Source organism: Procambarus clarkii, chromosome 57 (assembly GCF_040958095.1).
Source record: "Procambarus clarkii isolate CNS0578487 chromosome 57, FALCON_Pclarkii_2.0, whole genome shotgun sequence".
Taxonomy (NCBI): domain Eukaryota; kingdom Metazoa; phylum Arthropoda; class Malacostraca; order Decapoda; family Cambaridae; genus Procambarus; species Procambarus clarkii.
The window spans coordinates 23,842,585-23,865,385 of NC_091206.1; the positions used below are offsets into that span (position 1 = coordinate 23,842,585).

At 45.7% G+C, this 22,801-nt stretch overlaps 1 protein-coding gene across 6 annotated transcripts in view; it reads left to right on the forward strand.

Annotated features, from left to right (window-relative positions):
- Asap (ArfGAP domain of ASAP) overlaps positions 1-22,801 on the forward strand; it is a 956,637-nt gene that overhangs the window by 626,074 nt on the left and 307,762 nt on the right. For all 6 annotated transcript variants that reach the window (XM_069306348.1, XM_069306344.1, XM_069306347.1 and 3 more), the window contains exon 11: positions 7,714-7,857. In XM_069306348.1, the coding sequence (XP_069162449.1) occupies positions 7,714-7,857 (144 nt within the window). The remainder of the gene's footprint in view (positions 1-7,713; positions 7,858-22,801) is intronic.

Genomic DNA, 22,801 nt, shown 5'->3' on the forward strand with positions numbered 1-22,801 from the left:
AACTCTTGCAGCCCATTACAATTATTGAGATAATTTCACAAGTGAAATTATTGTAATTTATCAGCAAACTGGTGAGGGAGGGAGGGACGCAGGCAGGGAAGGAGGAGAAAGCCAACCAGCCAGCCAAGCAGGGAGGGAAGAAACGAGGGAGCCTGCCAGATAGGTAGGGAGGGAATGAGGGAGCCAGTCAGACAGACAGACAGGCAGGGAGGGAGGGAAAGAGGGAGCCTGCCTAGCAGGGAGGGAGGGAGGGAGACAGGTGGGCAGGCAGGGAGAGAGGAAGTCAGGCAGGCACAGAGGGAGGGAGGGTGGGTGGGCAGGGAAGCTGGAATGGGTGTGGGTATCAGGAGTGGTTGTGGGTGTGGTGGATCTTTGAATGTCGTTTGGGTATCGTCATGTGGGTGTCTACATTTTTGTCTACATTTATCAGTGTAGAGAGTGCTGCCATTGGGAGTGGCGGATGTCACTGAAGAGTGTGTACCAGAGGAATGGAGGTGACTCTCATTAATCCTGGCAAGGGAGTGGGTGGCGGTCGGGGAGGGTAGGGTCTCTGCAGAATTGGAGGGTCGGAGGGGGTGCAGCAGTTGTTTAACCACTGCACTGCTCAAAAAGACCTTGAGGCTCTTGATGGGTGGTGCACAACGCGCCTCAGGGCTCTGATATTTATAGTGTATCATTCAAAACTCTCGCGGCTACACAAGGTTCATATCAGCTTCCTCAGGGCTCTCCTAAACAAACGCCATTTAAAAAAAATCGTGAGCAACATTTCCCCTGTGTAAAGGCCTGGTACTGAGTGAGCAAACAAGGCTGGCATACACAGCATGAGCTAACAGCATTGCTGTTCAGCTTGTGACCACAGCATCGCCTATAAATGTCCAAATATATATGTATCTGGTATTATTTTGCTATAATAGTATTACAGAAGAGCCTGATTGTGTACAATGCTCAGATATAAGTGAATAAATGCTGTTCAAGATGTTCACAATGCTAGCCACAACACTGCTTTATTTTGTTCATCTAAAATTCTTCAAACGACTTCTCATGTTCCTTTACCATACAAACATGAAATATTATTCATTTACATGATTTAGTGACCAGGATTCTGATAATAGCAGCATAATGTTGAGAATTAGCGATGTGCATACTATTGTGGGAGCAGAGTATTGTTGGTGAGGGAAGGAGGCTGGTGTGTGGCTGGCTACTGGCTGGTGTGTGGCTGGCTACTGGCTGGTGTGTGGCAACATGTAATTGTCTGGAATCACAATACAAGCCTAGTGGTTTGCTATGGTAAACACAAATGTAGATACTTATATATAACGTGTGTATAGTGTGTAATAACAGCAAAAGGAGTTTGTCGGGAGGAGCCATTTTTGAGAGGGAGTTAGTGAGGCTTTCATCTGCTGGCAGCTGTGTGAATTGTCATGCAGTGGCCACTATGCTGTTTGGACACCATGCCAGCTAAGTTGTATAGGTATGGTGAATAAAACACAAAGATACTTATTACACTATATACACAATTTGCATATAAGTATCTACATGTTTTATTCACTATAACTATACAACTAAGCTGTATGGTGTCCAAACAGCATAGTGGCCACTGCATAAGTCACACAAAGTCAGCAGATGATAGCCTCACTAACTCCCTCACCAAAATGGCTCCTCCCAACAAACTCCTTTTGCTGTTATTACACTCTATACACACATTATATATAAGTATCTACATGTTTTGTTCACCATAACTGTGCAACTAAGCTGGTATGACGAGTTCAGGCAATAAGAGAGGTCGCCCCACACGCAATCAGCTGATGGCTGCCTCCCTCACTGGTTCAAGGCCAGACACACTAAAATTCCTCCCCCAACCATACTGTTTGTGATGTTATTACACTATATACACAAATTACATTATAACATCACAAACAGTATGGTTGGAAGAGGAATTTTAGTGCATCTGGCCTTGAACCAGTGAGGGAGGCAGCCATCAGCTGATTGCGTGTGGGGCGACCTCTCTTATTGCCTGAACTCGTCATACCAGCTTAGTTGCAAAGTTATGGTGAATATAACATGTAGATACTTATATATAATGTGTGTAAATAGTGTAATAGAAGCATTAACAGTATGGTGGGAGGCAGAATTTTGGTGAGTGGGTGTTTAGGGAGGGAGGGAGTCTGAAGGCAGGAGGGAGTCAGCCAGCAATCTGCTGGCTGCTGTGTCATGGCCACTCTTGTTGTTTTGGGCTCACCGTACCAACTTAGTGGTTCGTTATGGTGAACACACACATAGATAGGTACAGTGGAACCTCAAGTGACGAGTGGCTCCAGTTACGAGCATTTTGAGTAACGAGCAAATCACTCGCCGAACATTTGTCTCAACTGACAAGCGGCTCCAGTTACGAGCATTTCGAATAACGAGGCAAAACCACTCGCAGAACATTTGTCTCGACTGACGAGTTTTTCCTCAATTAACGAGCATTCCCGCTGGTTCTCGGACACCTTTTACGACAGTTTTGTTGTTGTTTCACAAGACGAGTTTTCCACATGACGAGCTCGGTACCGGAACAGATTAACCCTTTGCGCATGGCGTATATATACGCCCTGAGTAACATGTCCCACGGTGCGCATGGCGTATATATACGCCCAAGGGTGCCAGGCATGATTCAAATGGCCCGCGGCTACACGGGGTTCACAATAGCTTCCTCAGGGCTCTTGTAAACAGACACCCATTTTTTTTAAATTGTGTGCAATATTCTCAGGTGTGAGAGGCACAGTACTGTTGGAGCAACCAAGGTTGGCGCACGCAGCATGAGCGAACAGCATTGCTGTTCAGCTTGTGACCACAGCATCACCAAAAAATGTCAAAATAAATATATAATTGCTATTATTTAGCGATGACAATATTGCAGATGAGCCCTGACTGTGATATAATAACCAGGGTTGTGATAATAGCAGGATTGTTGTAATAATTAGCGCTGTAAGAGGAGTGATGCTGAGGGACAGAGGGAGATTGCATCGTTTACTGACTGTGTGGCCACCTGTTATTGTCTGCATTCACCATACCAGCTCAGTGGTTCTCTATGGTGAACACATGTAAATACTTATATATAATGTGTGTATTAGTGCAATAACAGCAAAAGGATTATGATGGGAGGAGCCATTTGGGTAATGGAAGTGACGTCGTCTGCATGATTTGTCTGGCTGTGCAGAGGGTGGCCACTATGCTCTTTGGGCACTCTACAAGCTTCGGTGTACAGTTATGGTGTATACAACATGTAGATACTTATGTATAATGTGTGTGTGTATATAGTGTAATAACACTGCAAACAGTATTGTTGGGGGAAAAAGTTTAGTGCGTGACACCTCGAATGAGTGAGGGAGCCGCCAGCTGACTGTGTATAGCAATGACTCTTAGTGCCTGAACTAACTATATCAGCTTAGCTGTACAGTTGTGGTGAACAAAACATATACATACTTATATATAACGTCTGTATATAGTGTAATAACACCAAAAACGGTATTGTTGGTGGAGAAAGTTTAGCGTGTGTGACCTTGAGTGAGTGAGGCAGCCGCCAGCTGACTGTGTATAGCGACGACTGTTAGTTCCTGAACTAGCTATATCAGCTTAGTTGTACAGTTGTAGTGAACAAAACATGTAGATTCTTATATATAATGTCTGTATATTGTGAATAAAATATAAAACAGGATAGTGGGAGGAAAAAGTGGGCGAGTAAGGCGTTGTTAAGGGAGTGGCAACGAGTGGCTGGCTGGTGTGTGGCGGACACTCCTCGGTGCTTTTCTTCTCTCAATACCAACTTAGTGGTTCGTTATAGTGAACAAAACATGCAGATACTTATATATAACCTGTGTATATAGTGTAATAGCAGCAAAACTATTTGTTTATTGTTTTATGAACATAATTGAATCACTAACACTTTGGCGTACCCCGCGCGCCACCTCTCAACTGTGCGATATGGGACCCAGGGTGTCACGGGAGCGCGCGTAAATTCTGAAAAGTGTATACTCGCTTCAACTTTGTCACCTTAATTCTCGTCCTACGAGATTAAATTTTATATCATTGTGTTCGCAATAGAATTCTCTACAGCACTAAATGCAAATAAACTCCAAAAGCCCGGCTAATTTACCCGCAGCAAACAGAGAAAGTGCAAACGAGTTACCCAGGAGCGAGCAAACACGATAAAATGTTTTCACTATTTTCACTCTGGTCACCTCAATTTTCGTCCTAGGTCTTTCATTTTGGTCTCAATGGGTTCGCAATAGAATTCTCTAGAGGAAAATTAGCATATAAAATAAAAACCTGGTCACACTCCAACCGCCGATGAGTTGAAGACTGGCCACGCGTTAGCCGCAAGTGAGCGCTCAGACGCCTTCCAGCTACACTCCCAATTCCCGCCCTTTTCAAGCCTTTCTTTCGCAATTTTCTTCCTGGGAGGGCCTTGTTCATGATCCACTATCCATCGTGGAGTAAGTGTAAATAGTTTCTAAAGCCGCAGTAAGAAATATAGCCATGGAAAATAGCCGAAATGTTCACACGTTTGAGATGCGAGGGGGAGGCGACATTGGTCACAACAGTGGAGCGAAAACAATGGGCCCACGGCGTGTGCCAAGCCACCTGAGGGCCACGAGGCTCAACAAAGAAAATGGAAAGACATCGGCGCGCATTTTAAAACCAGTCCCAAAAAAATCGGATAAAAACCTGATTTTTGGCGATTATTTAAAGTGGATGACGCAATGCTGCGTCATCCCCGGCATTACCGACAGTAAACGGATGCCGCAATGCTGCGTCATGCCCGGGCGAAAGTGCTAATATGCACACCATATTTTTGAGTATAGCGATTATTCACCACATTTATTATATAAATATATTACAATACACACTATTGAATAATATTACTGCAAAAAAACTAAGAAAAAATCAGAGACATAGAAATAATTAAGTGATAATATCTTTGTGGCAACTCCCACCTGTTAGCGCGGGTGACGCTGACTGGCTCTGACGACTGCTCTGTCAACCCCCACTTTTTGCCAGACTTCCTCGGTCAATTGCTCCCAAAATATGTCACCTATGATTTTTTTTTATTTTTTCCCGTGTTCAGGGAACACAAATTAACATTTCAAGAAGACAAAATAATTTTTTAGAATTTCTTTTTTCTTGCGCACAGGGGTGTAAATGTCCTCAGGACTCCTGAGCAGTGAAAGGGTTAAACTCGTTAATCGAGACGCCACTGTATATACAATGTGTCTGTATACAGTATAATAACAGCAAAAACACTGTTAGAGTGATCGTAGAATATAATATACATGAGAAATATATGAGCCCATCATTTTGAGCATAGCAATGTTCCACACATTGAACTACAGTAACACCTCGGCTTACGAATGCCCCTATTTACGAACTTTTCAGATTACTAGCCCAATTTCTTCGTAAAATCCAAATCAGGTTACGAGCTTTGCCTCGGGGAAATGAAGTTTGTTGATATGCGTATGACTGACCTAGCGCGTAGTTGCACGGCGATCGCGCCTTAGTTTACCAGTGCCTCCTGCCTAGTGACAAGCGCGCCAGAATTCTTTGTAAAGTATTACAGTTTTATCAGATTTTTGGTAATTTGAACATAAAAAGTTATTATATATCTCACCATGGGTCCCAAGAAAGCCAGTGGTAAGGTTCAAGCCAAGAAAACACATGTGAGACCATAGAGGAAAAACAAGAGATCATGAGATACATGAAAATGGTATGAGGGTTGTTGATGTAGAGTAGATGTCCCTTCCTCATTTATTAAGAAAATGTGTGCAGTATGGGAAGAATTGCAGAACTTTGCTGAAAAGTGTCACCCAAATCAAGCTGTAGCAGGACGTTGTGTTAACCTTTTTAATAAGAATGTGATGTCTCGCTTCAGACAAATGTTACAAAGTAGGGAAAACAAGTGTCGCTAGATAGGTTTTTATTGAGAAAAAACAATCGGTGAGCCACAAGCTAGCCCTAGTGGTATAAATGCAAAATGTGCCAGTGTGTGTACCCCAGAGAAGTCATCACTGCCTGACGTTATAATGGGAAGGACTCCCCTTCCTAACACAAACACCTCTCCTTTCCCCTCCTCACCGTCTTCCATACACCGACAAGTGTCATCAGTAAAGGTAAGTAATAACTTGTACATAGTTTAGTACTGAATATTTGGGTGAATTACGTATAAAATTTACTCTGAAGTTAATTTTTTGGGGGAGTGTGGAACGGATTAATTCAATTTACATTATTTCTTACGGGGAAATTCCCTTCAGTTTATGAATATTCGACTTACAAGCCATCTCTGGGAACAGATTAAATTCGTAAGCTGAGGTACCACTGTAAATAAATTCCACAAATTAATTACACTCTTTGAATAATATTACAGTAAAAAACCAGAGAAGAAACGAATGAGAATCATCAAAATTGTGAAACATTATATTCGCGGAAACTGCCGCCCCACGGGGTGGCAGGGCCTAGCGACCTTCAGTACTCCATCGCTCAGCTCCCATAATTTTCTCAACTTCTCAGCTCCATCGCGGCTAAAGTATGACATATACAATATTTTTCTGGAGGGAACCCCTTTGGTTCCCCGGAGCTATCCAGGCCGATATGAATATACCTAAACTTTTGGCATCAGTCGATGTGGGTGGAGTTCTAGGCCTACCGGGGACCACGAGCCAGAACCTGGCCCTCTTCAGAGAGGCACGAGGAGTAATGGCCCATAGAAATACACATGTGATTTAGAACATTCTATATCTGCCATCGACTGAGACAGGCACCCAGAAAAGTAAGCACCCAAAACAAACCCCAATTCTGGTAACAAACAACGAAAACAGACAAACGAGTGGACAGAACTGACAACAACTGACAACTGATACCCCTGACAACAACTTCCACCACTGACACCACTTGCCTCCTCTGACAACAGCTTCCATCACTGCCACCACCAGTCTTTTCTGACAACACTAACTCACCTGCCTCCAGTGAGAATAACTTCCATCACCTGAGCCCTGACACTAAACCCCAACTACTGACAACACTTGCCCCCTGACACCAACCCTCGTCAATTACACCACCTGCCTGCCCTGACACCATACCATCATTCTTCAATCATTTCTCACTGGAAACAATAGGTAGGCAAAATAAAACACTGTGTAACTGTTTACACTTTGGTAAATTATAGTTAATGACAGCCACCTCTGACGCTCAGTCTCAGAAACCACTTGAACAAATAAGCCTCACTTAATCGAACATCTGTACATTTAGTACCGAATTCAATTTGTCCGGATCATCTGTGAATTCGATAGAGTGGGGTTCATTAGAGTGAGCATGAGTATAAGAAAATTCTTTTTTGTAAACAGATGGTTGGAATAAGTTAGGTGAGAAGGTGGTGGAGGCCAAAACCATCAGTAATTTCAAAGCGTTATATGACAAAGAACGCTAGGAAGACGGGACACCACGAATGTAGCTCTCATCCTGTAACTACTCTTAGGTGATTACACACACTGTACAAAAACATTGATGGAAAAGTATTGGCTTACCATGAGTGAAGTTGTGCCAGAACAAAGCCAAATAATGATGGCCTATGTACCTAGTGGTAAGCTCAATAAATGGAATACAAACCATATGTTTTTATTTGATGTTTACTCTATATATATATTTTATTAATATAGTTTATTAACAACCTTTTTATATTAGGTGCTCTGCAGAAAGCATTGTGTGATGACACTCCTGGGCCATCACCTGCAGATTCGGGCTTTCGAGAATTGCAACAGAGGATCATCTCCTACGTACGAGGCTTACCTGGCAACAATCTCTGTTGTGATTGTGGTGGTACTAATGGTTAGTGTTTAATGTGTTTTGTTTTATTGAGTAAGTTTATCCAAATAAATATATTCACATGCTTTTGTATGAGATCATTGAAAAATTATAAGAACATACTGTAAAATTATTTATTCAATAAATCAATATATCAATATATACTGTGTGTGTGTGTACTCACCTAGTTGCATTTGCGGGGGTTGAGCTCTGGCCCTTTGGTCCTGCCTCTCAACTGTCAATCAACTGCTGTACAGATTCCTGAGCCTATTGGGCTCTATCATATCTATATTTGATACTGTGTATGGAGTCTGCCTCCACCACAACACTGCTTAATGCATTCCATTTATTAACTACCCTGACACTGAAAAAATTCTTTCTAATGTCTCTGTGGCTCATCTGGGTACTAAGTTTCCACCTGTGTCCCCTTGTTCGTGTTTCACCTGTGCTAAAGAGTTTGTCTTTGTCCACCCTGTCAATTCCCCTGAGAAGTTTGTAGGTGGTTATCATGTCTCCCCTTACTTTCCTGTTTTCAAGGGTTGTGAGGTTCAGCTCCCTTAGCCTTTCCTCGTAACTCATTCCTCTCAGTTCCGGGACCAGTCTGGTGGCATACCTCTAAATCTTCTCTAACTTCGTCTTGTGTTTAACTAAATGTGAACTCCAGGCTGGACCTGCATACTCCAGGATTGGTCTTACATAAGTGGTATACAGGGTCCTGAACGTTCCTTACACAAGTTTCTAAAGGCAGTTCTTATATTGGCCAGTCTAGCATATGCCGCTGATGATATCCTTTTGATGTGGGCCTCTGGGGACAGGTTCGGTGTGATATCGACCCCTTAGATCTTTCTCTCTATTTGACTCTTGCAGGATTTCATCTCCCAGATGGTACCTTGTGTTCAGCCTTCTGCTCCCTTTGCCTAATTTCATTATGTACTTTACACTTTCCTGAGTGTAATTACCTGAGTGTAGTTACAGGATGAGAGCTACGCTCGTGGTGTCCCATCTTCCCAACACTGTTTGTCATATAACGCTTTGAAACTACTGACGGTCTTGGCCTCCATCACCTTCTCACCTAACTTGTTCCAACCGTCTACACTCTTTAAATACATAAATGGCGATATACTAAAGGAATTGTTCACAACTTTTGTTAGGCCAAAGCTAGAATATGCAGCGGTTGTGTGGTGCCCATATCTTAAGAAGCACATCAACAGACTGGAAAAGGTGCAAAGACATGCTATTAAGTGGCTCCCAGAACTGAAGGGCAAGAGCTATGAGGAGAGGTTAGAGGCATTAAATATGCCAAAACTAGAAGACAGAAGAAAAAGAGGTGATATGATCACTACATACAAAATAGTAACCGGAATTGATAAAATCGATAGAGAAGATTTCCCGAGACCTGGAACTTCAAGAACAAGAGGTCATAGATTTAAACTAGCTAAACACAGATGCCGAAGAAATATAAGAAAATTCACTTTCGCAAACAGTGGTAGACGGTTGGAACAAGTTAGGTGAGAAGGTGGTGGTGGTCAAGACCGTCAGTAGTTTCAAAGCGTTATATGACAGTGTTGGGAAGACGGGACACCACGAGCGTAGCTCTCATCCTGTAACTACACTTAGGTAATTACTCTGTTTGAAGCAAACATCACACTTTACTGCCGCGCCGATCGTCCGCGCAGCCCTCCCCACCCCGGGAGGGGGAGGGGGGAGCCCCGGACCTACCGCGCCGGCTGCCAAGCTCCAGTTCGTTCGCTAATGTCAACCGGGATAGACGCTTCTCTGGCCTCAGTTTCCTAGGTGGTGTTTGCCTTGTGTGGCGTTCACTGCCGTGTGTTGTGTTGTGCGGTGGCCAGGAGTACTTCATCAGTGCCGGGGCTGCATGTGCTTAGTGGCTGACTTCCCTAAGCGCCCTGTGAGTACTGCCCTTGCGTAACAGGGTTATCTTCCCTGGGGCGTTCGGGAACCATTCCCGTAGAGGTTCTTGCTGCTCGACATTTGCCTCGCCCTTGGGGCCAGCTGGGGCTTGGGGCCCTTGTTTGGCCCTGGGTAGGGATTGGTATTGTGCTGGTTACGGCGTCAAGGTGTTGCGCAGCCTGCCACCTAAGCGGCGGCCGGTTTCTGTTGCCTCTGGAGACGGTGTACTTTTGCGGGGTTTTTCTTTTGTTTTAATTTTTCATGCCTGGTGGGGGTCTGCCTAAGGTGGTTATAGTTCCACTGGTAGTGTTTGGCGGCCCTCTGCTAGGCCCCCATGATTGTACACGTCTCAGGGGTTTTCAGTGCTATAATCTACCCTCTTGTTATGTTTGGGTTTCTTCACCGGTTAGCAACACCTTGCCCGGGCTTCCCGTAGTTGTTACCCTACGGGCCCTGGAAACCCCTGTCTGGGCTCGGGGGACCATTGAATGTGTCTTCCGGGTTCCAACCCGTCTTGTACGGGATCGTTGGTTGCTGTTCCCTTGTCTCCGGGTGACAGTCGCCATTTTTACCTCCGTCATGCTGCCTGTTGGGTCACTGACACCTTGACCCGGAGTCTTGCGAGTGATTCTCTGCTTGTTCTCCAGTACTCTCCTGATGTTATTACTGTTCAGAGTACAGGCGGCATCCGTGTTGCAAGCTAGGTTAGGTTGCTGCAACATGCTAGGTTGGTTTCCCACTCGAATGACCCGTGGCCGCCCCATTTGGTTAGGTGCTGCTCGCCCCTTTCCCTCCATGTTCCTGGCTCCGGACCGTCTGCGGGTTTCGGGGTCGGGGCGGGGTTTAGTTGCGGCAGAGACTCGGGCGGTTTTCGGGGGCTGCCCCGTTCGGGTTGGGGACGGAGGTTTGAGCCTGTGCCTCCTGCCAAGGCTTCTGGGTCTTACCAGTAGCCCTTTCTTGTTGCCTTTCCCATGGACTCTTGCTTTTCTTTATGGGCGGAGGGCTTGGAGGACGGCTCTGCCCCGGGGCCTCTGTTGTTGGTTCCCGGGGCTGTGGGGGTTGCCTGCTAGCAGTTCTGGGGCGGTTTTGCCCCTTCCGGGGTTTTTCTGCTGTTGGGCGACGTTTTTCGCCCATCCAGTCTGCTAGCTTCCCACATTTGCTGGCGTGTTTTTGTGTATTTAGCGTCTGTTATCTGCCCCTGCTGGCGGCCATTTTCGTCTGCCGGTTTCCCGGCGTGGCCACCAGGGCGGCGTTGCGGTTTGTTTACATGCGTCTGGGTGTGCGAGCGAGCGTCTCTGGTGAGTTTTCAATTTTTTTTTTCAGGGTTTTTGTTCTCCTGTTGTCGTTTCTTTGTTTTTCTGGTGTTTTCTTGCCGTTGCCTGTTCCTCTGGGAACGTTTGGGTGTTGATTTTGGGTCTGAGCCTATGGGTTTAGGCTCAGTGCCCCTGGCTGGTATGCTTGCTCCCACACCTTGTCCCTCATTTTTCGGTCTGTTGGGTCCGTTTTCCCAGGGGGTTCTGCTGGGGGCTGTGCTTTGCCTTTCAGTCGTGTTCTCCGCCGGCAAATGTGGTGGTTTGGGCTCCTCCTGGTTCGATTGTGGGTTCCTTTGGGTTCCTTGGTTTCGTTCTGGAGGTTTCTTCCTCTTGGGCCCCCTTTTGTGGGTTCAGGGGACTTTGTTTCCTCGTGTGACCCGGTTCTGCCTTTTGGGGTTCCGGGGTCTTCCTGGCTTGCAGACTGATCTTTTTGGGTCTTGGCACATGTTGTGGTTGTGCTGGGACTTTGCGGTTTTGCTGTCAAGGTGGGCCTTTTGATGCAGTTTTGTGCCTTCTTTGCCTGGCCGGCGTAGTGCTCTCTGCCCACTAGTCGGCAACTTGTACTTTTACAATATATGTCCTCACCTAGTTTTGCTTGCGGGGGTTGAGCTCTGGCTCCTTGGTCCCGCCTCTCAACCATCTATCAACAGGTAATTACCTAAGTGTAATTACCTAAGTGTAGTTACAGGATGAGAGCTACGCTCGTGGTGTCCCGTCTTCCCAGCACTCTTTGTCATATAACGCTTTGAAACTACTAACGGTCTTGGCCTCCACCACCTTCTCACTTAACTTGTTCCAACCGTCTACCACTCTATTTGCGAAGGTGAATTTTCTTATATTTCTTCGGCATCTGTGTTTAGCTAGTTTAAATCTATGACCTCTTGTTCTTGAAGTGCCAGGTCTCAGGAAATCTTCCCTGTCGATTTTATCAATTCCTGTTACTATTTTGTATGCAGTGATCATATCACCTCTTTTTCTTCTGTCTTCTAGTTTTGGCATGTTTAATGCTTCTAACCTCTCCTCGTAGCTCTTGCCCTTCAGTTCTGGGAGCCACTTAGTAGCATGTCTTTGCACCTTTTCCAGTTTGTTGATGTGCTTCTTAAGATATGGGCACCACGCAACAGCTGCATATTCTAGCTTTGACCTAACAAAAGTCATGAACAATTTCTTTAGTATATCGCCATCCATGTATTTAAATGCAATTCTGAAGTTAGAAAGCATAGCATAGGCTCCTTGCACAATATTCTTTATGTGGTCCTCAGGTGATAGTTTTCTATCTAGAACCACCCCTAGATCTCTTTCTTTATCAGAATTCTTTAAAGATTTCTCACATAATATATAGGTTGTGTGGGGTCTATGTTCTCCTGTTCCACATTCCATAACATGACATTTATTAACATTAAATTCCATTTGCCAAGTGGTGCTCCATATACTTATTTTGTCCAGGTCTTCTTGAAGGGCATGACAATCATCTAAATTTCTTATCCTTCCTATTATCTTAGCATCATCAGCAAACATGTTCATATAATTCTGTATACCAACTGGTAGATCATTTATGTACACAATAAACATCACTGGTGCAAGAACTGAACCCTGTGGTACTCCACTTGTGACATTTCTCCATTCCGATACATTGCCTTGTATAGGTGTATAGGTTCCTGTGCCTCTTGGGGGCTCTATCCTGTCTACATGTGACATTGTATGGGGGTCGGCCTCGTTACTTGTGTGTGGAGTCACCACATTACTTCCTAGTGCTTTCCCGTTACCATTCTGACACTAAAAAAAAAAAAAAAAAAAAAAAAATCCATCTGTGGCTCTTTTGGGTACTCAGTTTCCAACTGTGTCCCCTTGTGCGTGTGCCCCTTGTGTTACATAGCCTGTCCTCATCAACCCTGTCGATTCCCTTGGGTATCTTGAATGTGGTGATCAGGTCTCCCCTCACTTCATCTTCCAGCGAAGTGTGGTTTCTTTCCCGTAGTCTCTCCTCATGACTTGGGTAGTGTACTTTTTCTTTCGGAAGGGGTTCTGTTCCCTTCTCTGTTGACTGGGCGCTGGGGGAGCGGCTTGCTCTGTTGCCTCTCGCTTGGTCCCGCTGTTGGTGGGCGCTTTGGGTTGTCTTCCGGCCTCTGCTAGCGTCGGAGGACGGCTTCTCCCCCTTGGGGGGTTCAGAGCTGGCGGGGTGGGCTTCTTCGTCTGCGCTTTGTCATTTCCTCTTCGTGGGTGCGTGGGGCGTGGTCGATCCGCCCCATCCTTCTGGGCTTCCCATCTGCTCTTTGCAGTCATGCGCTTTCTCATCTGCAGTTCTTCTGGACTTCTTCAGTCTGCGCCCTCGATCCTCTGCCCTCCTCGGAGGACTGTTGTCTCCTGTTCGGATTCTGTTTGGGCCGGGTGCATGGATGGTGGCCCTGGACCTCCAGGTCACTTCTTGGCACGTTCCTCTCCAGTTTTTCTGGGGCTAGCACGGTTGGTGGTGGGGCTTCAGGTTTGCTGTTTTTATTGCCTTCCCTATTTTGTAATGGGCACTTTGTATACTCTCTGCATCTTTACCGGATCTTAGTGCCCTGTCTGCGTCTGAGATTCGGTGTCTGGCCTACCTCGACGACTGGCTGGTGTGGGCTCCCAGTCAGTCCGCTTGTCTGCTCGCCAGGGGATGGTTCTTTCCAGATCGCTGGGTTTGGTTTCCTGGTGATCTGGAGGTTTTTCCATCTGTTTCCATCCCGGGTTCGGACCTGGGCCTTGTTTAAGGCTCTTGGGCCCCTCATTGTCTTCCCTCCAGAAGTGTTACTGCGGCTGTGGTCCCGCCTTTGGCTGTTCAGGAGGGGGTCCCGGGTTGCTCAGCGGTTGCTTGGGCGGTTGTGCGGGAGTCTGCACTTCGGCGTGCTTGTCTGCCCGCGGAGTCGGGTTTGGCTCCGGCGTCGGTTGGTTCCTGCGGAGACTCCCCTTCCGCCTCTTGCATTCCTTGGGTTCCTCCGGGGATCTGGTGTTGGTGCTGCGTCACCAGCTTCCTCTTTGGGGTTTTCGGGGTTCCGTGCCTTGGCACCTCCCCGAGCCTTCGCTCGATGTGTTCACGGACGGGTCGTCTCTCAGCTGGGGCTTTGTGACCAGTGCTCACCAGGTCGGCCGAGGTTGATGGAGTCTGTCTGTCCGTCGGGCTTACAGCACGGTTCAGGTGTTCATGGCTGTCTGGTTTGCGCTTCGGAGGGTTTGGGTCACTAGGTACTCTACCATTCAGCTCTGGACTGTTCTCTGGTGGTTCTTGCCGGAACCACAGGGGTTTGGCTAATCGTGTGGTTTGTGTCCGGGGTGTGTCCTGCGTCCTGGCGGACAGCTGTCTTGGTTCATTCCTCTTCGTGGGTTGGCCAGTCGTCGCCGATTTGTTTTGTTGGCTCTGTTGGGCATATGGACTCCTGGCCATGGCCGTCTTCGGGTCGGCGTGGTCTAGGCGTCGCCCATTTTGTGGCGCCCTTCCCACCTGCGAGGACTTCACGGTGGAGGCTTTTGGCAGGACTGGTCGCGGTGGGGGGTACCTGTTCCTCTTCTCCCGGTCCAGCTGTTGCTTCGGGTTCTGGCTCGGTTGCTGCCCATTCCCACGAGAACAGTCCTTATGGTTCCATGGTGGCCGGCCCGGCCTTCTTTTCAGATGCTGCTTGATAGGTGTCCGTACCCAGGGCGTTTTTCCTGAGGCTTCGCCTCTTTCAGCAGGCCGAGTCAGTCCTGTCCGTGACTGGTTCGGCCTTCTCCTTGGCTCTTCGCGTCTGGTATTTTGACGCGGGTATCACCATCTCTATGGTGTTCAGGTGGCTTTGTTGACGGTGTCCCACCTGCGAGCTTCGTCTTGGAGACAGTATGTCGTTTCTTACGTTTTCTCGTGTTTTGTTTCCCCTCCGGCCTGCTCATGCGTCGCCTGAGCCATCCTGGTCCTTGTTCAGGGTGCCTTCTTATCTTCCCCTCAGTTTGTGGTAGCCCCTTCGGTTCAGTTTCCTGCTCTTTGGTACTGGTGGTAGCTTTATAGGTGTGCAGCCTTTCTCTGTCCTGGCGACGGTCGAGACGGCTGCTTTCCGGAGGGGTTCTTGGGGTATTGGTGCTTGATTGGTTTGGCCGGGGGGGGTGCGTCCTGTGTTGTCCGGTTGTGCTTTTTGCTGTTGCCGGCGTACCGTGTCTGGGGATGCGCTGTGGTTGATCCGGTTGATCCTTCGTTCCCTGTTTTCAGGGCTCGGGTCTCCCAGGTCGTCCACAGTGTTTTCCTTCTTCCAGCCTGCGGTCTGTCTTTGCGCCCGTGCTGTTCAGACGTTTGCAGCTTTTGCTGCTGTGTTGGTGACGTCTCGGGCTCATTTCGGGCGCAGGGATTTGTGGGTCGCACAGGTTTTTGGCCGCCCATCCATATGTGCGTCTGTTCTTGGGCGTTCTTGTTGCCTTGGGTCGCAGGTTTGCGACCGGTTGTCTTGGCTTTGCGTTGCAGAGTTTGTGGTGGCCGCCTCCCGGGTTAGCCCTTTTTTTTCCTTCTCTTTGGGTATGAAGCTCCAGGGAGCCGTAGGGGCTCCCCACAGAAAACCAGCTTTGAATGTAATGAAACGCCATTTTCTGGGTGAGCCCCGGAGGCTCCCTGGAAACCCTCCCTCCCACCGGTCGGCGGTTTTTTCGCGTTGGTTGAAGCTTACCTTCCGAACTGGAGCTTGGCAGCCGGCGCGGTAGGTCCGGGGCTCCCCCCTCCCCCTCCCGGGGTGGGGAGGGCTGCGCGGACGATCGGCGCGGCAGTAAAGTGTGATGTTTGCTTGTTTGCTTGTTTCCTTGGGATTGTAGGGAGTTTTCTACCTCTCTGTTCGGTTTTTGTTGTAGTTTCTTACCATGTGGGGTTTGTTTTGTTACGCCTATCTTTCTGGGTGCCTAACCCCGGTCAATGGCAGATAAGGAAAACCCCCAACCATATGGGGTTTTCCAGGGCCATTGCTCCCTGAAACCTCTCTGAAGGGGCCAGGTTCTGGCGCTGGTCCCTGGTAGGTCTGAACTCCTTAGATAATGTCCCGGTCTAACATAACATACATTAGCCCAATAAGCTCCAGGGAGTCTCCGGGGCTCACCCAGAAAATGGCGTTTCATTACATTCAACGCTGGTTTTATCTTTGTTTTTATTTGTTCTCAACACATTTTATTCTTTATACGCAATTAGTATTAAGTTTTAGTCATTAATGTTTTTCCTGCCTGAAACGCTTTGCGTAATAGTGGCTTTAGGCATTGTATGTACTAGCTCTATCTATAAGTCGATCAATTTTTGTAAAATCTCGTATGTATGTACCTTACCTGAATAAACATTTATTTATTTATTATTATTTATTTTACTATGAGCCAACGTGTCTGTGGGTAGCATACGCCAGTACAAACCTGTCTCATCAGCATTATAAATTTGCTTTGGAGATAAATTTTGTTTCTGTACCATCTCCACAAATTTACTTATCCATCAGCACCAACAATATCAGCAGATTGTCTTTCACCATGTACTTTAATGACCCTAATGCCATGACGGGTTTTAAAACTTCTGAGCCATCCATCACTGTATACACACTTTTGAGTAATTTTCATTGCTTGGTGAAATTCACGCGCCTTTTCCACGAGCAGCTAGCCTGCCACTGGCTTCTTTGTCACCTCACGCCTCTGTTTGTACCACTCCCACTCTGCATTATCAACACTCTCCACCTTTGCTTTACTTATTATCTTTCTATTTCGTATTGCCTTACAACTTTCACTTTTAGAGAAATAGTACAAAATGATAGGTTTAGCCTTAAAAAGATAAAAAACAGTACAGTACAATCTCGATTCAACGTACTATATGGGACCAACCCCAGTTCGTTGAAGCGTTGGATTTGTTGCAAGAGATGACCTTCAGGAGGCATTTGCGTCAGTGTCTTTTTTTTCTTGTACGCAATAAAAATGCATTATCATATTACATACTGTACCTATACTTTACTACTCTGCTAAAAAATACTGTAATTCATTTATTTGCCTTATTGTTGGAGTCATGTCTATCTTGAAGTTTCGTGAAGTTGTCAATGCTCTACAGTAAATACGTACTGCAGTGCATTATGCCGTTAGCACTGTGTGATTAAAAGTAGTTCTGCTGTATGTTGAGTACTACAATACAGTTCATGAAAACTATTGTACACTAGAATTATTGCAACTTTAATTTTAACACTATGTACACAGTTAACACTTGCTCTAACTGTTCACTTCACACACGATGTTTTTAGATTTTTGCATCAGCTTTGCTGGTGCTCGCTGCTGCTGTGTTGGCTTCAGCTGCTTTTGTGCTGATTCTGGGTACGGCTGTGCTGGTGCTGGGTACGGCTGTGCTGGTGCTGGGCACGGCTGTGCTGGTGCTGGGTACGGCTGTGCTGGTGCTGGGGACGGCTGTGCTGGTGCTGGGCACGGCTGTGCTGGTGCTGGGTACGGCTGTGCTGGTGCTGGGTACGGCTGTGCTGGTGCTGGGTACGGCTGTGCTGGTGCTGGGTACGGCTGTGCTGGTGCTGGGTACGGCTGTGCTGGTGCTGGGTACGGCTGTGCTGGTGCTGGGTACGGCTGTGCTGGTGCTGGGTACGGCTGTGCTGGTGCTGGGTACGGCTGTGCTGGTGCTGGGTACGGCTGTGCTGGTGCTGGGTACGGCTGTGCTGGTGCTGGGGACGGCTGTGCTGGTGCTGGGCACGGCTGTGCTGGTGCTGGGCACGGCTGTGCTGGTGCTGGGCACGGCTGTGCTGGTGCTGGGCACGGCTGTGCTGGTGCTGGGCACGGCTGTGCTGGTGCTGGGCACGGCTGTGCTGGTGCTGGGCACGGCTGTGCTGGTGCTGGGCACGGCTGTGCTGGTGCTGGGCACGGCTGTGCTGGTGCTGGGTACGGCTGTGCTGGTGCTGGGTACGGCTGTGCTGGTGCTGGGTACGGCTGTGCTGGTGCTGGGTACGGCTGTGCTGGTGTTGGGCACGGCTGTGCTGGTGTTGGGCACGGCTGTGCTGGTGCTGGGTACGGCTATGCTGGTGCTGGGTACGGCTGTGCTGGTGCTGGGTACGGCTGTGCTGGTTGATTTTCTGCTAGTTCGTGAAAAATATTGACTCATTTTTGTTTGTTTCCTTCTTTTTGTCATGTCCTTGAGACAAATATCTTTCATTATCCTTAGGTGTTGATAAAAGCCTGGTAGCTCTGGATTGTCAGTTTGTGAAACAATATCAAGGAGTTTTTCAACATGGAACAATGCATCAGCACACTTAGCAGGTTGTAAACTGCTATCATTCTCATCCTCATCTTCTCTCCGTCGTCGTCAACAGTGCCAGTAACATTTTGTATAATCTCATCATCTGTTAAATGACCAATGGGTGGATCGACTGCATCAATATCTAACCACTCCTCCACATCGTTCAGCGTCAACTCCACCTCACCAGCGGCATGCAGTTATTGATAAATATCATTTGAAAATCTTTCAAAATCCATTTCTTCCTCAGTCACTTCATCAGCATGATCAAGCAACAGGAGTTTTTTCCAACAATTTCTTAATGTTGACTCTTTAATTTCATCCCAAACTTTAGCCCAGTTGTAAATGGCTTCCTTAATTGAGTATTTTTTGTAACGTTCGTGTTGCTTGACCTCCCGAATCAGTTCCTTGTCTTTGTCTTCATTTGACTCAAACACCACCATGATTTCTTTATTCATTGCTAGTTTGTAGAGCCTTTTCATTGCATATATAACACCCATATCCATTGGCTGGATCAGAGAGGTGGTATTTGGAGGCAAGGCCATACATTTGATGCGTCCATCATGTGACGCTAATGTGTCGAGCCTACATGAGCTGGGGCATTGTCAACCAAGAGCCTTGTCAGCCTTGATATCATTCCGTCTCACTCCACACTTCTTTATCTGAAAATCTCTTACTTCTATGCAAAAATGATTTTTGAACCAGTCTACAAAAATATCTCCAGTAAACCAAGCTGTTTTAGAGTTATAGTAGACCACAGGTAGCTTGTTCATTAAATTTTTCAAAGCACGTGGGTTTTTTGACTTCCCTACGATGGCGGACTTGGTTCTGTGACTTCCATCTGCATATGCACACAGCATGGCAGAAACTTTTTCTTTGTTTACCTTACGGCCAGGAACACTCTCATCTAGCCTAGATGCCAAAGTGTTGTTCTGCAAGCATTTCCAATTAAAGCCTGTTTCATCGGCATTGTATACCTGAAAACGTCTTAGATCATTTGTTATGTAATCATTTAATTTACGCTTAAATGGCTTGACAGAATCCTTATCTGCACTTAATGATTCTCCACAAACATTCCTGTTCTTAATATTATGCCCATTCTTAAACTTTGCAACCATCCTTCATTTGCTCGAAAATCTGGAATGTTCATCTTTTGTGCAAATTTATCGGCTGCTGTTTTAATGGCGTCGCCGCCAAGTGGCATCCCCACAGAGTGCTCCTGGTTAAACCATTTGTACACAGCTTTGTCCAAATTTGTATTTGTAGAAACTTTTGTTGTTTTCCTTTTATTTAATGCACCACTATCACTCGAAGCAAGGAACTTCCTAATATCATCTTTCTGGCTCTTGATATCACACACCGTACTTTTCCTAACATTAAATATTTCTGCCAGCCTAGTAACAGAGTAGCCATGTTCATGTTTCTCTATCATGTCTAATTTCTGCTCAATGGATAAAAAACTTCTCTTCCTTTTTGTAGATACAGCATGATTAGCAAGCCCTTGAGACATCTTGTTGTATAATAATACAGCTGAAGTCAAAAAATGGTAAATTCCACGATTATTCTTTCACCGGTGGACAAACACGTCACTCGCACACAGACAAAGCTAACGGCACTGGGTGCCTACTGTATGAACGCAGACTAGGTCTATACACCCTCCAGTAGGCTGGTGTTTAAGCCAGATCCAATAACATAAATTTCTCTCAAATATTGGATTTACATCAAATTATATATTTTTAGATTATATATTTAGATTAGTAACATTATTAAGATAATAAGAGATATGAAAAACTTATTTTAGAACTGATTTATTAATTTTATTATTTCGAAGTCGTAATCACTGAACTGTGGCTACAAAATCAAACGAGAAATGCATGGTGCTGTGTGTACAAGGATTAAACCCGTCCCTTTGCACTGGAGTAGTTGTTCCAATAACATAAATAATTTCTCAAATAGCAGATGTCTATCATATTACAGTATATTTTCGGTTTTATTTAGTTTAGTTGTTAGGATAATAAAAAGCTATTAAAACACTGGTTTTAGAAATGATTTATTAGTCTGAAACTTTCAAAGTCTTGGGTCACTGAACTATAACAACACAGACGAAGGAAAACCAAGTGAGGTTTTCAGTACAGTATTCCCTTATCTATCTACCCTCACTCACCTTGTTTCATCACAGAAAATGTCTATAAGGAGATTAAGGAGATTTTACAACATGTAGCTAGCTAATCACGCTTCAGCCTTTAAATTAATTTACAAAGATACGTCTGCCACAAATCAGTGAACGAAAATTATGGAAACTGTCGTTCATTTGTGTGGACCATTCTGGCTGGTGTTTGGTTCATATGGTTCACTTGTTGTGTGATCCACTTAATTGTGTGATCCAACTTGTCTTATGAAGGAATTATTAATTGTAAACTGTGATAGAATGAGACAGTTTTCCACAACTCTCTGAACTCTGTCCCAACATCGTAAGCTTGTGGACCATTTGTGCGGTCCACTTGTGTGATTGAACTTGTCATATGAGGGAATTATTAATTGTAATCTGTGATAGAATGGGAAAGTTTTCCACCAGTCTGTGAACTCTGTCTGGACGTTGTAAGCAAATCCAAACATCCCTCGCTTCGGCGAACCATTGTTCGTCGAATCGGGTGAGTAAATCCGGCCTGAAAATGTGCGAACTAGCCGTAGATTCGTTGAAACTGGGTACGTTGAATCGAGTTGTACTGTATGTACTTTTGTTAAATTCAGCGAATTCCATATTCAGCGCATATGACACTTCACGGGACACCGCTCTCCACCTTCTTAATTATTTCAACTTTCTTCTCAAATGTCATCACTGACCTCATTCTTTTACGTAACCCACTTGTTTATGCTTTCACTGACACAATGCGTGCATTTGGAGCCGACATGGTGCACGGAAGTTCCTTGATTGTGCTGATATGTAAAACAAAGTCACGGAATGAACACTCTAGTCTCTGGACAAATTCAAACAATGAGGACAATAGGCCGTGAATCTGTAACGTCACAGGGGTAGCAGGCACTACAAGTGGTGGCGCCTGACATGGTCAGTGGGCAAACTAAACCATCTCCCACCCACCACCACCACGGGCCGGCGCGACGCTTGGCGGACCACTTCCTCACCCGAACTTGGTTCGTGTAGGGTAATCCCAACCCCGGCCGGCGTGAGGCTTGGCGGACTGCTTCCTACCAAAACTTAGGTTTGTGTAGTGTGACTCCCCAACCCCAATCGGAAATTGGAAGTTCAGATAACTAAAGTTCGGAAACCAAGTGGTGCTCTGACTAATTTCAGGAATATGTTCCCCTTCCTTGTTCTTTACACCGCTTCCTTAATGATTTGTTGCTTTGTCTTTATGTACCATTTCACAAGCTTTCCAGTCACTGACACATTGTAGAAAAAAGAATTCCTTTCTTCTTCATTTCTATCCCCATTTAGATGTTTTGCTTCAATGAGGTTCATTTTCAGCTTTTCTCTGTCCTCTTTGAGAGGTCTTGTCTTATTGACCAAAGTTTGCCATCCTCATCACATTGCAATTTTCTGGTATTTCCGAAGCACTTCTGTCATATACTTCAATCCATTGAACATCACCCTTAAGGGGAGGTTTTTGTCTTTCTCATATTTCCTATCCTCCTAAAATCACTAACATGCTCCTTTGAATTTAGGCCTTCTCCTAATCTTACTATTTTTCTATTATTTTCATCTCTTCTGCTGCTCTGTCCATCCTAGATGAAATTTCCTTCTCTAAACTTCCAAAAATTATTATGGACTTACTTCTATCTACAGTGTTTTGTACCAGTTTACTGTTGGTTACTAGTTCTTTCCTAATGCTTGCCTAAGATCCGGTTCTCGTTTGCCATTTCTGATTGGATTTCCAAATACACGTCCTTAACCCTCAAACCGCTAGGGGCCCAAATGGAATTCACACCCACAGGCGCAACAAAAAAAAAAATCCAAAAAATTCTTTCGTCTTATAGAAGTGTTCATTTTTGTTCCTTGATCACGGAAAAAATAACAAAAATTCGTAGGTGGCATATTTTAGCTGCAATAGGGTAGGGAAGTGTGGCAAAAAAGGGGCGTTGGCAGAGCCTTCGCCAGACAAGTTCTACTCCGCCCGAGCTGTCAGACAGCAGTTGCCACAAATATATTATTACCTAATTATTTCAATGTCTCTGATTGATTTTTTCTTAGTTTTTTTTGCCAGTAATATTATTCCTACAGTGAATTGTGGTATATTTATATTACAAAATGTGTGAACCATCGCTGTACTCAAAATTATGGTGTGCATATTAGTGATTCAATTATTATGTTCATAAAACAATATACAAATAGTTTTGCTGTTGTTACACTATATACACAGGTTATATATAAGTATTTGCATATTTTGTACACCATAACGAATTACTAAGTTGGTCTTGTGAGTCAAAAAGCAACGAGGAGTGACCGCCAAACACCAGCGAGCCACTCACTGCCACTCCCTCCCTCAAACACCAC